Source organism: Aspergillus lentulus (assembly GCF_001445615.1).
Source record: "Aspergillus lentulus DNA, contig: Alt05, strain: IFM 54703, whole genome shotgun sequence".
NCBI lineage: Eukaryota > Fungi > Ascomycota > Eurotiomycetes > Eurotiales > Aspergillaceae > Aspergillus > Aspergillus lentulus.
In genome coordinates this window covers 983,811-996,867 of record NW_028322121.1, presented here as the reverse complement: position 1 = coordinate 996,867, position 13,057 = coordinate 983,811, and the positions used below count along the sequence as shown (strand labels likewise).

Here is a 13,057-nt window from a genome sequence, read left to right as displayed (position 1 = left end):
CAAGTTGATGAAGGACTTAGTGATGTTTAACTAGCAGTCCGTCAAGATACGGAGTACTACAAGGATATCACCTAGTAGTAGCGTGGCCGATCTCTTGGCTTCAATATGTCCAATATTAATTTTCTGAAACGTCTTCGAAGGGTTGACTTTTATCTGCATGACCTAAACATAAATAGAACTAAGTTACTCTATAAGTAAGGACATGCTACTACTGATTCACTAATAGTACTACCTATCTTCCTAATCATGGGTAATCTATACATACAATGTGCTACGACGAGTAGACCTGCATCATATCCACTGAGATCGGTAGCAGATGCTAAATAAATAATAGTGAACCTAAGGTACCTAAGTAGTTGTAGGCTGATGTGGTGATCGCCATCAGAGTTACATTCTCGAGGTTCCATACGTAACCAGTCCACCAGATGTTTCGGTTCTGTCATTACCGTTTCAGTACCGTGTCACCATCTTCCATTTCACTGCTTAGATCTCCCAATCGTCTGCAGAAAACAATTGAATATATGAGAGAAAATCCGCTGTATTTTCTGCGAGCAGGGAGAGACATACACAGCTGAATGTTGATTATTTGCTCAGGAGCATTCCTCATGATGGCTTCTTGACTGTCTCCTTTATGGGGGCTGGTCAGTAGGTCCGCATATTGTGGTATGTGTGACACTTGATGGTGCAACGGTGGTAGTCGGCGGTCTCTAATCACAAACGCCGAAACTGTTACACTGGCAGCTCCATCAACCCAAACTTCATAGTGATGACTATGGATCGTGTCAGGATCTTCAGGCTGATTCTATTTGGTCATCAAAATACTATATAAATGATACACTGTTGTTAGGTTCTTCTTCAGTGCCCTCTGTGTGCATCACTTTGCTTCTCGTGTCTTGATTTGGAGGACCTCACAACCAGTATGACCCTACATTCCAAAGCGACGTATGTACTCTGCCAAGGTTGTAGATAGGTTATGCAGGTAGTGTCACTGTGAAGGTATTGTTCGATATGCTCCGTATACTACTTGCCTGCAACATATACTACTTGATCACATAGGTAAGTAAATACTGCTCGCTTACTGATATACTCTCACCTCCCTTGTATTGTAGTGTTGTTTGTACTACATGTCGTCGTTGCCGAAGGCTAGAAACAATTGACAATCTGGGTACGGAAGATTATCAACTTATCAAGTAATGATCCAAATTGTTTGAAACATCCGCCCCTTATCAAGTTAGGACGGCTTGTACAACGCTCTTTGTCGCCACACGGTACGCCCCGTAGGTTGATTGCGTAGGCAATAAGTGAAGAATCCTCGAAAACTTGAAATCTCGAATGCGGAAAGATATTGACCTCTCCAATGCTGAGCACCACCTTCTCTGACTACTTGCATTCTGATCTCGAGTAATTGGGTTGTTTGCACCGAGCCTTTTCTCAAAGAATTCAGACCGCTCCCAGAGCTTGTAATAATCACACACTACTAAATACTAATCTCTGCCTAGTGTGACATTTCACCACGTGGACCGGGGAACGCCCGTAAGCTGCAGTCTGGAGATATCCAACCATTGCCAATCAACGTGGATTCAAAACTGAGATTCAACCTTCTTGAACGAAGGTCAATGTGGGCACAAAATTGCTCATAGACTTGGATTACTATGGGGTCTCGATGCCCTTGGAGACATATCTACAACAGTGAAGGAAAATACTTGCCCAACAGGTCAAACCTACCCCAGAGAGCAATATACGGCGCAAATTTAGGAACCACCAGGCGTAGGTTGATCAGGCCTAGGTTGGCCGGGCCGTCATCCTCTAAGATAGCAGACAGACTTTGATCATCGCATATCCTGAAACAAGAACAGATGGCGACCAGCAAGACAGGCAATAATTGCTCATCTAAGGACAATACTTCAGCCAGAAACCAGCACGTGCGCATTTACCATGCTATATGTGCTAACTTTAGTTTCAATTGCAACTGTATGCCATATATGGACCCTAACCTCGAGTGCAACATTGTGAGACACTTAAACATCGGTGATTCTGATCTGGTCTGACGGACCTCTTTTTCAGCCTACGACTGCATTAGTGTATATACCTATGACATGCCATCAGAATGATAATCATCCAATGGGGTCACATATTATTCAGAGTCCTGAGGCTGCTTCTTGAGCCGATTATGCCTACCTAGTCTTGGTCACGCCGTCGGTCATTTCTATGATTTGACGGATCTTGAGGATTAAAAAATTGAGAGTGTTCTTGCAATCTTCGCGTCTTCTTCTAGTTATCTAGAAAATCATTATTCAGCAATAGCATCTTAAGTTCAAGAATGCTACTTCCGCCGTTCTGCTCTAGAAAAGGAACGGAGTCTAAAGCAGTTCGTCCACCATCGATCTCTAGAGGCCTAAGCTAGCTATCGACAATTGCTAGGATAGATGTCGAATATGAATTGAAGACATACAAAGATCTCTTTGTCTGTCTTGTTGATAGCTGCCCATGGAGGATGATGTGAGGATGTGTCCATGGGTGTTGTGTATCTGAGATGACATCAGAATTACAGAAGCGGAGTATCAACCACTTTGTACCTCTCGTATATCTTCCCAGTTCTTTGATGCAACTGTAATCCTTTAACAATATCAACACTCAGATTTTCTAGTCATCAGATTGAGATTGAGTAAAGAAGATGTCGGCCGAGCGAGTCAAAGACAAGGAAGGAGAGAATATCAATGAGGGTGACCATGTCTATACCCGCTATCGGGGCGGATCTCATGAAGGAAAGGTACGTCGATATTCCTTTACGCTTATCTCCTTGATCAATGTTAATAGAGGATTTCTCTAGGTTGAAAGAATTGTGATGGATCAAGCCGAAGCGGACGAGGAGAACGTCGCGAATCCTCCCAAGGTACGGGAACGATGCGATTTCGCCCCCACTACCCGTAATACATCGTCTGAGAAAGTCAACGACGCAAATGCTAACGCTCGAAGGTCATCTTCACCGATCAACATGGACATCGGGTTGCGCATAATCCCGGCACGTTGGAGAAGACAGGATGAAACCTCTGCCATATGCGAACGCTCGCAACCCAGTTGTACGCAAGTTGGCATGACAAATATCGTCTGTCCTCTGTCCATGAGCATATCTTGCTGCCTATGACGGGCCTTAGCTTCCCTTGTTATATGTTCTGAGTTATATTCTTGATCGCGTCCCCACCTTTTAATCCATCGGGTTACTCTTCTTCCAGTTTACCGGGCAGAGTGCAATATGTCCATGGTATCTGGCAGACGATACATCCAAACAACGCACTAAAGCGACATAAGAATGTATGAATATTCTGCTGCCTACTCTTCACACCAACAGTCAAGCTAGATTAAGCTTACATGCGTTGTTGGACTTTCCGGAGCAATCTGAAGATCGCCGTAGTATGGTTCGATCACAATCAACCTAGGCTATCAGCTCTGATCTTCGCCAATCGTTCCAGAAGCTCGTGCTTTCTTTGCGTTCTTGAGTACTGACAAATCAATATAGCACTAACTATCGATTACAGCAGGGGCTAGAGAATTGCTGCCTGGTGAGCTGGGAGCATTGTCAGCAATACGGGGTGGTTTCCCCTCAAATGTGGGGAAGTGCTAACTCCTAATGCCGCAAGCGCTGAAGAAACCCCGGCATTCCCCCAGCTAAGAGGGCCGATCACATGTGAGTGAATCCGAGCCTCGTTCGAGTCGTCCGAAGAAGAACTGAGCTATTCAATGATATGGGTTTCTTCATGGAGTGAACGGACCCAAGCCAAAGTGTAATAGATTGAATTCGGGATCCTGCCCATGCTCGTTTGTATTTTGGTGAGGGACAAAAGGAACAATTCTCCGTCCTGATACCCTAACAGAGGCCCAGGGTCTGCCGCGAAGATCCACTTGGGCCAATCGAGCTTGAGCGGAAGACAGGGAGAAATGGAACTTCATCTGGCCGACGATCCTACCATTGGCCTCTTTCCCCTGGCCCTTTTGCTCAGCATGGCCTGACGCACTTCCGCGCCCCGTAAGGTCGTGGAATTGGTCAATGGGGTGGTCACGCACACCTGTTAGACCGCGAATGATCAGCCACCATCAAGAAGAGATGTCTCAATATTGAAGCTAAAATTCGAGATATGATTAGGAGGCCGAGGCATCTCAGAGAGGGGAAGGCAGCTCGTAAACTTCTTTTCTGGAGAGAACGGAAGATAAATTGCCTGCTGCCTTCCCTCCGAAATGTCTGAGTCAAGCTGGTTACCGTCTCAAGGCGTTTCCACTCAGTGACGGCTGAATCAAGATGAGGTGGAGCTCCTTGCTGAAGGCAGCCGTCCTGTACAGGGCAATCTTTAGTCCCTTGGTTTTTGGTGCAGTCCTTCCTCGCGGCGCCATTCCAGCCGCTTCGGATTCAAGTCTCGTTTCGATCCTGTCTAGTGCTGCCAATGATTCTTCAATCAAAAGCGAGGCTCAGAGCACTGCCTCCTCAATCGTGTCAAAATTCGACGAGACTGAGAACAGTCGCTCGACGAAGGACGATGAGTCTGTGCAGGAAGCATTCGACAAGATTCAATCCATCTTTGCAGATGGCACTCCTGATTTCTTGAAAATGGCGCGTGAAATCCTCACGGTGGGATTGATCCCGGCCGACATTCTCTCTTTCTTAAATGGCTACCTCAACTTGGATCTGAACTCGATTCATAACCGGAACCCCAGTCCGAAGGGCCAAGCCGTTTACCCGGTCAAAGCTCCAGGAGATGCCCGTTACTCAGTCGCAGAAAATGCACTGCGGGCAGCGATTCATATCCCCACCTCGTTCGGCTATGGTAAGAATGGAAAGAAGCCTGTGATTCTGGTTCCGGGAACTGCTACACCCGCTGGGACGACTTATTACTTCAACTTCGGCAAGTTGGGAAGCGCCGCAGATGCCGACGTGGTTTGGCTCAACATCCCTCAGGCCTCGTTGAATGACGTACAGGTCAACTCTGAATACGTCGCTTATGCAATCAATTATATTTCAGCCATTTCAGGATCCAACGTCGCGGTTCTTTCATGGTCCCAAGGTGGACTGGATACTCAATGGGCCCTGAAGTACTGGCCATCTACCCGAAAAGTGGTTGATGATTTCATCGCCATCAGCCCTGATTTCCACGGGACGGTCGTGAGGTCACTTGTGTGCCCGTGGCTGGCGGCGCTTGCCTGCACTCCCTCGCTGTGGCAGCAGGGGTGGGACACAGAGTTTATCAGAACTCTGCGAGGCGACGGAGGGGACTCTGCATATGTTCCCACAACCACGATCTATTCCACATTCGATGAGATCGTACAGCCTATGAGCGGCAGCCAGGCGTCCGCCATCCTTTCAGACTCCCGGGCTGTCGGTGTATCTAATAATCACCTACAGACCATCTGCGGCGGCAAGCCTGCAGGAGGGCTTTACACTCATGAGGGTGTCTTGTACAACCCACTCGCATGGGCATTAGCGGTTGATGCGCTAACCCATGATGGCCCGGGCGATCCGTCACGGCTGGATCTTGACGTGGTGTGCGGTCGTGCGCTACCACCCCAGCTTGGCCTAGATGATTTGCTAGGCACAGAAGGACTGCTGCTTATTGCATTAGCAGAAGTTCTTGCATATAGGCCCAAAACCTTTGGCGAGCCAGCCATTGCGAGTTACGCTAATTGAAGGGCAGAATAGCGGATCGACGCAGTCGTGCAGATTAGCTTGATGCCCTCAGTGATTTGTTTGGTCTGGATACACACCATGCTAAAGAATTTTGTTGGAATCCGAGGCCCCTGGTCCAGCATTTTGTGAATAGCTTATGTAAATAAAAAATTGGATAATAACGTCAATTCACGGGCGAGTCTGACGGTCCGAACCGGTGCGAGTTGCTCGATTGGGAATAATAAGGTCATAAAGCCGAGTACGGATAGCAGTGATCACTGAGAGGCGTTAACTCGTATGATTATTGTGTCCATTTCCGAAGGAACTGTCACGGGGTGCTCCCTCAACGAGAGACGGGCAACACAATGTTTTCGCATCCTGTAACGCCTCGCAGAATCCCTGACCATTTCGCCTCATGGATATGATCTGATGAAGCAGTATTGCGACTGGAAGTCTGGAAATCTCGAGTGATCAGCGAACGGGTAAAAGGTTAGGCCAAAAGCCAAGGCCTCCAAGCTCTGTGGACTGTGGAGCATGGCCACGTCCAACAATGATTTTCTGTCCAATAATCTGCGGGTAACCGGCCGTAAAGCTGACTGACCATTGCCGTTGTTGACGCTGATACCTCTCTAAACTTCTTCCAGAAATTCTGATGACTGCGGTCCCTCCATTCCGCTAGAGGCGCCAAGATGACTGTTAAGTGACCGATCCAGTAGAGGCACACAGCATCGAAATCTCTTGGTCTTTCGTGACACATTCAAATGGGGCTAATAATGATAAAGAATTATCTATCCCAATTGGGCTTCAGCTGTTGCAGAAAAGGGGACCGAGAATTGGCACTATCCCACAGGCCGCGCAGCCTTCGACCTGGACTCGGCTAATGTTGACGCCGCTAACGGGGTATGGGCCACTGTACACGAGTCGGCATACGTCAATCGCAGAACTCAGCCATCACTGCTTGGTTCTCAAACCGAGAAGTTCGCGGTCTGCTCCACTGCCTACAACATCGCCAAGAATGCCCGCTTCCTTTGATTGCCAAATCCCATACCAGATCTTGCGTGGCCGCAGGAGTGGACACATGGGCTTCGTCTGCTCCTGAGTTCCTACGGAGCACAGGATCACTTGTACCGATGTGAATGAGCATATGTGATTATCGTGTTTTGTGGCCTCGTCGGTTTCATTTTAGCTTCCTTCTCGTTTTATCATCAACTCCATGTCGTCTAACTTCTCCACCACGGAGTGCTTTGCTACTCCTGGAAATAAGTCAGTACACTTCTATAGTCTCTTTGATCAGCAGGACTGCTGTCCTCCAGTCGAAGCGTCGACTCTTCAATCTGCTGTGGAGTTCCCTCAAGCCCTAATATCGTTCCCTTTGCTTCTTATTCTCGCCTGATTTTCTTATGGAGATTTTCTCCTAGCCACTCCTTGAGCATGATGTTTTTCTGGGTTTTGTTTCTTCTTCTCTTCCGCAAGGGTGTTGCCGGTTCTGACGATGATTTGATATCCTTTGTCACAGTATGTCCTCCAATACGAGCTGACGACCTTGGACTGACAATCTTAAGCTTCCCGAAGTTAGAGCACTAAGATTCGATGTTGCTTACTATGATCGTGAATCTGTAAGCCCGGGATACTGGTTCGTCGCGCCATATGGCGTGATTGACCCAGAGGCTCCCACCAAGCAGTGGAAGCCATGCCAAATCGGACCGTATATCTATGATGCAGATGGGGTATGTCTCTTTCAAACACTTGAAGCATGGACCCAACTTACGAGTTCTCTGGTCAGACCCTGATCTGGGCTGGTTCATGCATGTTTGACAATCGAAATATTTTCGATTTCAAGGCAGTGCACAACATCGATGATCGACCTCATCTCTCGTTTATCCTGCAGCATGCGTATCACGATGATGGCAGTGAAAAGGGACTAGGATATGTCCTTGATGAGCATTACGAGCCGGAATATGCCGTTGGAGTGACGAATGATCTTTCAGCATTCAATATGCACGAATTCAACATCCTCGACGGCGGAAAGACAGCACTAGCTTGCCTATACCGGCCGGAATACATGGACCTTGGAGATTTGGGGCGTCCCGATGAACATGGCTGGGTCATGACTGGTGGTTTCGTGGAATTGGATGTAGCTACCGGGGCTGTACTCTATGAATGGAGCTCGGTCGGCCACATCCCTATTCATGAATCTGTACAAGTTAATTCCTGGGATTCGCCGTCTCGCCAGCCTGGTTGGGATTACGTCCATGTCAACGCCGTGGATAAGAACGCGGCCGGTGACTATATACTGTCCGCACGGTTCACAAACACAATCTACCTCATTTCCGGACAAGATGGACACATTATCTGGAGGCTTGGGGGCAAATTTTCAGACTTTGTGCAGGATTTCACCTTCTCTAAGCAGCACCATGTCCGGTTTGTCGAGTCAAATGAAACACATACAACTATCTCGTTCTTGAACAACGCTTCTGATGAAGGCGGACAAGACGAAGATCATTCCGCTGCTCTCTTTGTGCAGGTGGATACCAGTGCATCCCCCATGACAGCGCGGCTGCTCGACCGTTACGACCGCCCGGATGGAGGTCTCACACGGCTCCGTGGTAGCGTTCAGCGCTTGCCAAATGGCAACGTCTTTGTTGGATGGAGTGAGCGAGGCTACCAAAGCGAGCACTCGCCCGACGGCAAAGTCCTCATGCAGGCCAGCTTCGCATCCACTCGCTTTTCCACCTACCGGTCCTACAAGTTTCCCTTTACGGGTCGTCCTCTGACCCCGCCGGACATAGTCTCGACTGTGTACGGTACGGATGAGACAGACCTCACGACTATCTTCCACGTCAGCTGGAACGGAGCAACAGACATCGCCTCGTGGAATTTCTACGCCCGCAAGGAGAGGAACGGAATCCCCGTGTTGGTCGGCAATACCACCAAGGTCGACTTTGAAACTATGTACATCGCTGACGGATATCTGGACTGGGTCTCCGTGGAAGCAGTGGATAAAGACGGGAACGTCCTCGGTACTTCTGCCATTCATCGCACCACTACACCAGACAATTGGCGACTGGCAGGTTTCGAGGGCGAGGAGAAGCCCACTCCTGATGACCCCTCGCTGCTGTACAGCTCGAAGCTGTCCGATGAAGACGACGTTGCGGGTTCTTACAGCACGTCCAAGGAAGCAGCCAAAGCCATAAACCAAGCGTATGAGCTTATCCAAGGAGTTGGGGAGCTCCTGATCTTTGTTTTAATTGCATGCTCCATGAGCGGGCTCATGGCCGGCATTTACTTGTTCATACGGCGACGTCGTATGCAGGCATACCACACAGTCCCATCCGATGAGGCTCAACCTACGGAGCATCTTGGGCCTCATGAGAGCAAATAGAGGATGTTGCATATTTGAGTGTTGCGAATCCAACAACAAGGCATTGTGGTGACCTCGACCTGGCATTGTGGTGACCTCGACCTGGCATTGTGGTGACCTCGACCTTGCGGATACTTTCTCCAACATCGTTCTTCTTACACTCGCCTATAATCATGACTCATGTACATATTGATCATCATCGCGTTTCCTTACTTGGCAAAATCATATACTTCCTGGATTTCTTTGAAAGAGACTATCTACTTGTCTGAAGCATTTATTGGGGCCAATGTACGAGTAAGCCTTCTGGGAATTCGAGCCATTTCCGTCTCAATTTGCCCGTCCTTCGTTGGCAAGTCCCTTTTCCCACTCCTCATATCAATCCCAGTGCTTCAACGCCATGAACAGCTACCAAACAAACTAAAACATAAGTCTTAAAACCTTGGCTTTGACAGGTCCCGCCAACTCCCTCGCCAGTCGTTCATCCTCACGAATTTGAAAAGCCGTTGGATCCATGATCTGTTCCTCAATCTCCCGAGCGACTTTCTCAAGCTGGTCCTTTTTGAAGCTGCTCATGTGAAGTCGAATGTCGACCCAGTCGAGTCGTGGTCCATAGCGCGCGAAGGCAAGCAGCGGCAAGGACCGCCGCTCACCCACTTGAAGACTGATGGGCCAGTCCCGAATATACATCTCGATATGAAGGACACGCAGCGACTTGCAGTAAACAGTCAGGTCATCGCAGGCATTGTACCACGCCATGTCGCTCATGCACTTGTACCACCTGAACTTCAGCAGCGCAGGCTCGCTGTACATGGTATGGTTGAGCTCGATGTGCTGGATCGCCATTTGAGCTTCCTTGCTGGTGATCTTCAGAAAGCGCATCACGGTACGAGTCGTGTTGAAAATGAACTGCATCCTGGAGTAGAACAGGCACAGCGTATCACGATAGATGCTGCGGCAGGTGATCAGAAGCGCAATGGGGAGGGCAGGACAAGTAAAGCGTCCCTCACTTGAGGGTGCGGCATGTGTTCTTGGGTCGCGAGGTCGCAGTTGACGATGGTAGAGGCGGTAATGGACTCTCTTGATGTTGTTTTCTGGATTTCTGTCCCGCAAACGGAGGACTTCGACTCGTTGAACGTCAAAAACGAGTTCATAGATCCTCCAACGTAACTCGCCGGGAAGACGCTGAAATGCTGAAAGTTTGGCGGGTGGAGTGTCTCTCACGATGGCAGGTGTATCCCTACCTGGGGCTTGGTAGAAGGTCTTCTTCGTAGGAACGAACTGCAGAGGCTGAGGGGAAAGGACACAGATTTCGTTTGGCTTGGGCTTTGACGAAGAACCAGTGTACGCTAGGTAGCTATTAGAGACGGCCTATCGACTTTCAAAGACTTTGAACAAGGAGATTCTCACCTTTGGTGAAGCTTTTTCCATCGCGGTTCGAACAGCCGGTCTGGTAAGCATCCGAAAAGGTATTATTCGTATTGCTGGTTAGGCCATTGGGTACAGAGGCTTTGACATTCCCGGTGAACGTGATACCTGGTTTCTGCGAGTCTCCGGGTTTCTATTGGGTGTTCATTGTCAGCTCAATTTCAATCAATGGAGTCAGGACAGCAGACGACCGACATTGAGATCGTGCTTTCGTCCTCCGGAGGAAACGTTCCTATATCCGCCTCTGCCGCGAGATGCCTAAATCATCGTTAGTGAGTCCTAGTTCGCTTAGACTGAGGTGTAAGTCCAACTGACACTAGGTTCGGAGCTCTTTGCTGGAGGACGGGAGTTGTTGTCTTCTGTATCCTGTGAATTAAAGTGGGATTTGTTGAATTTGCCGCCTCTTCCTCGACCGAATCTGTATCCACGACCTCCTTGATGCCCTCTAGGTTGCTGTTTGGGTTTAGCCATGGCGAGATGAGTCGCTGATACGCAGAGAGTGAAGAGTGGTATGAAGAGAGAGTGTGTGCATGTATGTGTGAGACGGAGAAGGAGGAAGGACGAGTTGAGGTGCCTTGAGGGAACCAAGTTTTAAGACAGAGTCCAATTGAATCTAAACAACTATAACATATATCTCCCAAATTGCCGAGATCTCACTTATTCACTTCTTCTGACTCACTTATTGTTCTTTCCCTAGTCGGCCAGTGCTGAATACACAGAATAGTCTGTCATAATTGACGAATATTGCATAACTCCACGACAATGTGCTCCTCTGTTTCTCAACTCATTGACCTGTTTATCTCAAAGTAGTGTTATCATTATTATAAGTTCAAATGGATATGATTGCGATGTCAAACAAGCGTATTCAGATGGAGGGACGATTGCTCTGGAAGAGAGAAGTGTATAGATATCGCGCTAAGCTACTTCTGGCCAATTGCATGCCTTATTTTTCTGTCATCCATCCACATGCTGTTATTATTAGACTCATTTTCCATCCCCATTGCAGAAAAGGCTCTCGCTGCTCTTCTTCGTCGGCGTCACCCAGCTCAGTTTGTCACTTAACGAGTTCAACTTCAATTCTCTTCTCAAAGGAATGTCTTTTCCTTCCGGAGCCCTGCGATCCTCCAGCATCTCTACCCGAGCTCAATTGCTGTCGATATTGCATCCCGTGAGATCATCACCCGGACCCCACCACAACCACCACCACCACCAACAACACCTGCAGCATCACCGCCGCCCCTATTCTTCCTCCTCTTCTAAACCCGACTCTCCTTCCCCATCTTCCTCTCCGTCGTCCTCCTCCTCTTCAGGGTCTCAATACAACCGCTCTCAATTCAAAATCCTCCCCTTCGTGACTATCTTCGCCATTGGCACCGGTTCCTACATCCTATTGGTGAAATCGCGCACAGGCGTCCGCAAGCCGCAATCCAATCAATAAAACACCACACCACCTCAATAACAAGGAAATAAAAGCATGGCCAATACACAGAATCCCCCAGCCGTCCCTCCCACACAACCCGCCCCTCCTCAAGCGTCCACGAACACCACCCCGCGCTTCTCCCCACAGGATGTCACCGTCGTTTTCCTGCTAGGCGGCCCAGGCAGCGGCAAGGGCACGCAATCCACCAACCTGGTCCGCGACTACGGGTTCATTCATCTGTCCGCAGGCGATCTGCTGCGCGCGGAACAGGTCCGCGAGGGAAGCCAGTACGGCGACCTCATCCGCACGTACATCAAAGAGGGCAAGATCGTGCCCATGGAGATCACGGTGGCGCTGCTGTCGAACGCCATGGCCGAGGCGTTGGCGGCGGGCGCCGGCGCGACGGCTGACGGCGGGAAGAAGAAGGCCCGGTTCCTGATCGACGGGTTCCCGCGCAAGCTCGACCAGGCCGTGTTCTTCGAGGATACTGTCTGCCCGTCCGAAATGACTCTGTTCCTGGACTGTCCTGAGGAGGTGATGGAGAAGCGGCTGCTCAAGCGCGGCGAGACGTCGGGACGTGACGACGATAATGCCGAGTCGATCCGCAAGCGGTTCCGGGTGTTTGTTGAGACCAGTATGCCTGTTGTGCGGGCTTTTGAGGAACAGCAGAAGGTCCTGTCCGTCTCCGCCACGGGGACGGTCGATGAAGTGTATGCCAGAATTAGGGAGGGCCTCGAGAAGAAGGGTGTCCAGCCTATCTGATGGGACTGTGTTGACCTCGGCTTTTGACCCCCAATTGTTTCCGATCTTCATACATCTTCCCTGTTGATATATGTCTGTTTGTTTATTTTGGAAGAAAATTCATTTTCGTGTTTTATATAGACATATCCCATTTAGTCTACCTTGTCAAATACAAAGCGTCTCGTGTCTTAATCTGTCATACTAGAGCTAAAGAATGTACAATCTCTGTCCCCAACACCTCGTCAGAAAAGGATGAACAAGACATGATTCGTGATTGATTGATCTGGCCCATTCCTTACTACTGACATGCATCCAAGGGCTCCCCGTCTCTAAACAACAGAAGTAGCTACCATATGAACATTGTAGAAATGGAAATAAGAGAAACGGACGGGAAATTCGGACATAAAAAGGGGGTCTCCTGGTTCAGATGAACAAGACAAGTAAATAAAGCAAAGGA

At 49.0% G+C, this 13,057-nt stretch overlaps 4 protein-coding genes across 4 annotated transcripts; 3 read left to right on the top strand and 1 right to left on the bottom strand.

Annotated features, from left to right (window-relative positions):
* Positions 1-4,294: 4,294 nt before the first annotated feature.
* Positions 4,295-5,674, top strand: ALT_2975 (putative lipase; the record flags this gene model as incomplete). Its single annotated transcript, XM_033563571.1, has 1 exon — positions 4,295-5,674. The coding sequence occupies one exon, from the start codon at positions 4,295-4,297 to the stop codon at positions 5,672-5,674; it is 1,380 nt and encodes a 459-aa protein (XP_033419462.1).
* Positions 5,675-7,084: 1,410 nt separating this feature from the next.
* ALT_2974 (uncharacterized protein) lies at positions 7,085-9,035 on the top strand (the record flags this gene model as incomplete). Its single annotated transcript, XM_033563570.2, has 3 exons — positions 7,085-7,168; positions 7,216-7,380; positions 7,437-9,035. 3 exons carry the CDS (start codon positions 7,085-7,087, stop codon positions 9,033-9,035), a joined length of 1,848 nt encoding a protein of 615 aa, XP_033419461.2.
* A 396-nt stretch (positions 9,036-9,431) lies between these two features.
* ALT_2973 (uncharacterized protein) lies at positions 9,432-10,910 on the bottom strand (the record flags this gene model as incomplete). Its single annotated transcript, XM_033563569.2, has 4 exons — positions 9,432-10,360; positions 10,422-10,572; positions 10,635-10,697; positions 10,755-10,910. 4 exons carry the CDS (start codon positions 10,908-10,910, stop codon positions 9,432-9,434), a joined length of 1,299 nt encoding a protein of 432 aa, XP_033419460.2.
* Positions 10,911-11,913: 1,003 nt separating this feature from the next.
* Positions 11,914-12,621, top strand: ura6 (uridylate kinase ura6; the record flags this gene model as incomplete). The annotated part of the gene is made up of 1 exon (XM_033563568.1): positions 11,914-12,621. The coding sequence occupies one exon, from the start codon at positions 11,914-11,916 to the stop codon at positions 12,619-12,621; it is 708 nt and encodes a 235-aa protein (XP_033419459.1).
* Between the last annotated feature and the right edge of the window lie 436 nt (positions 12,622-13,057).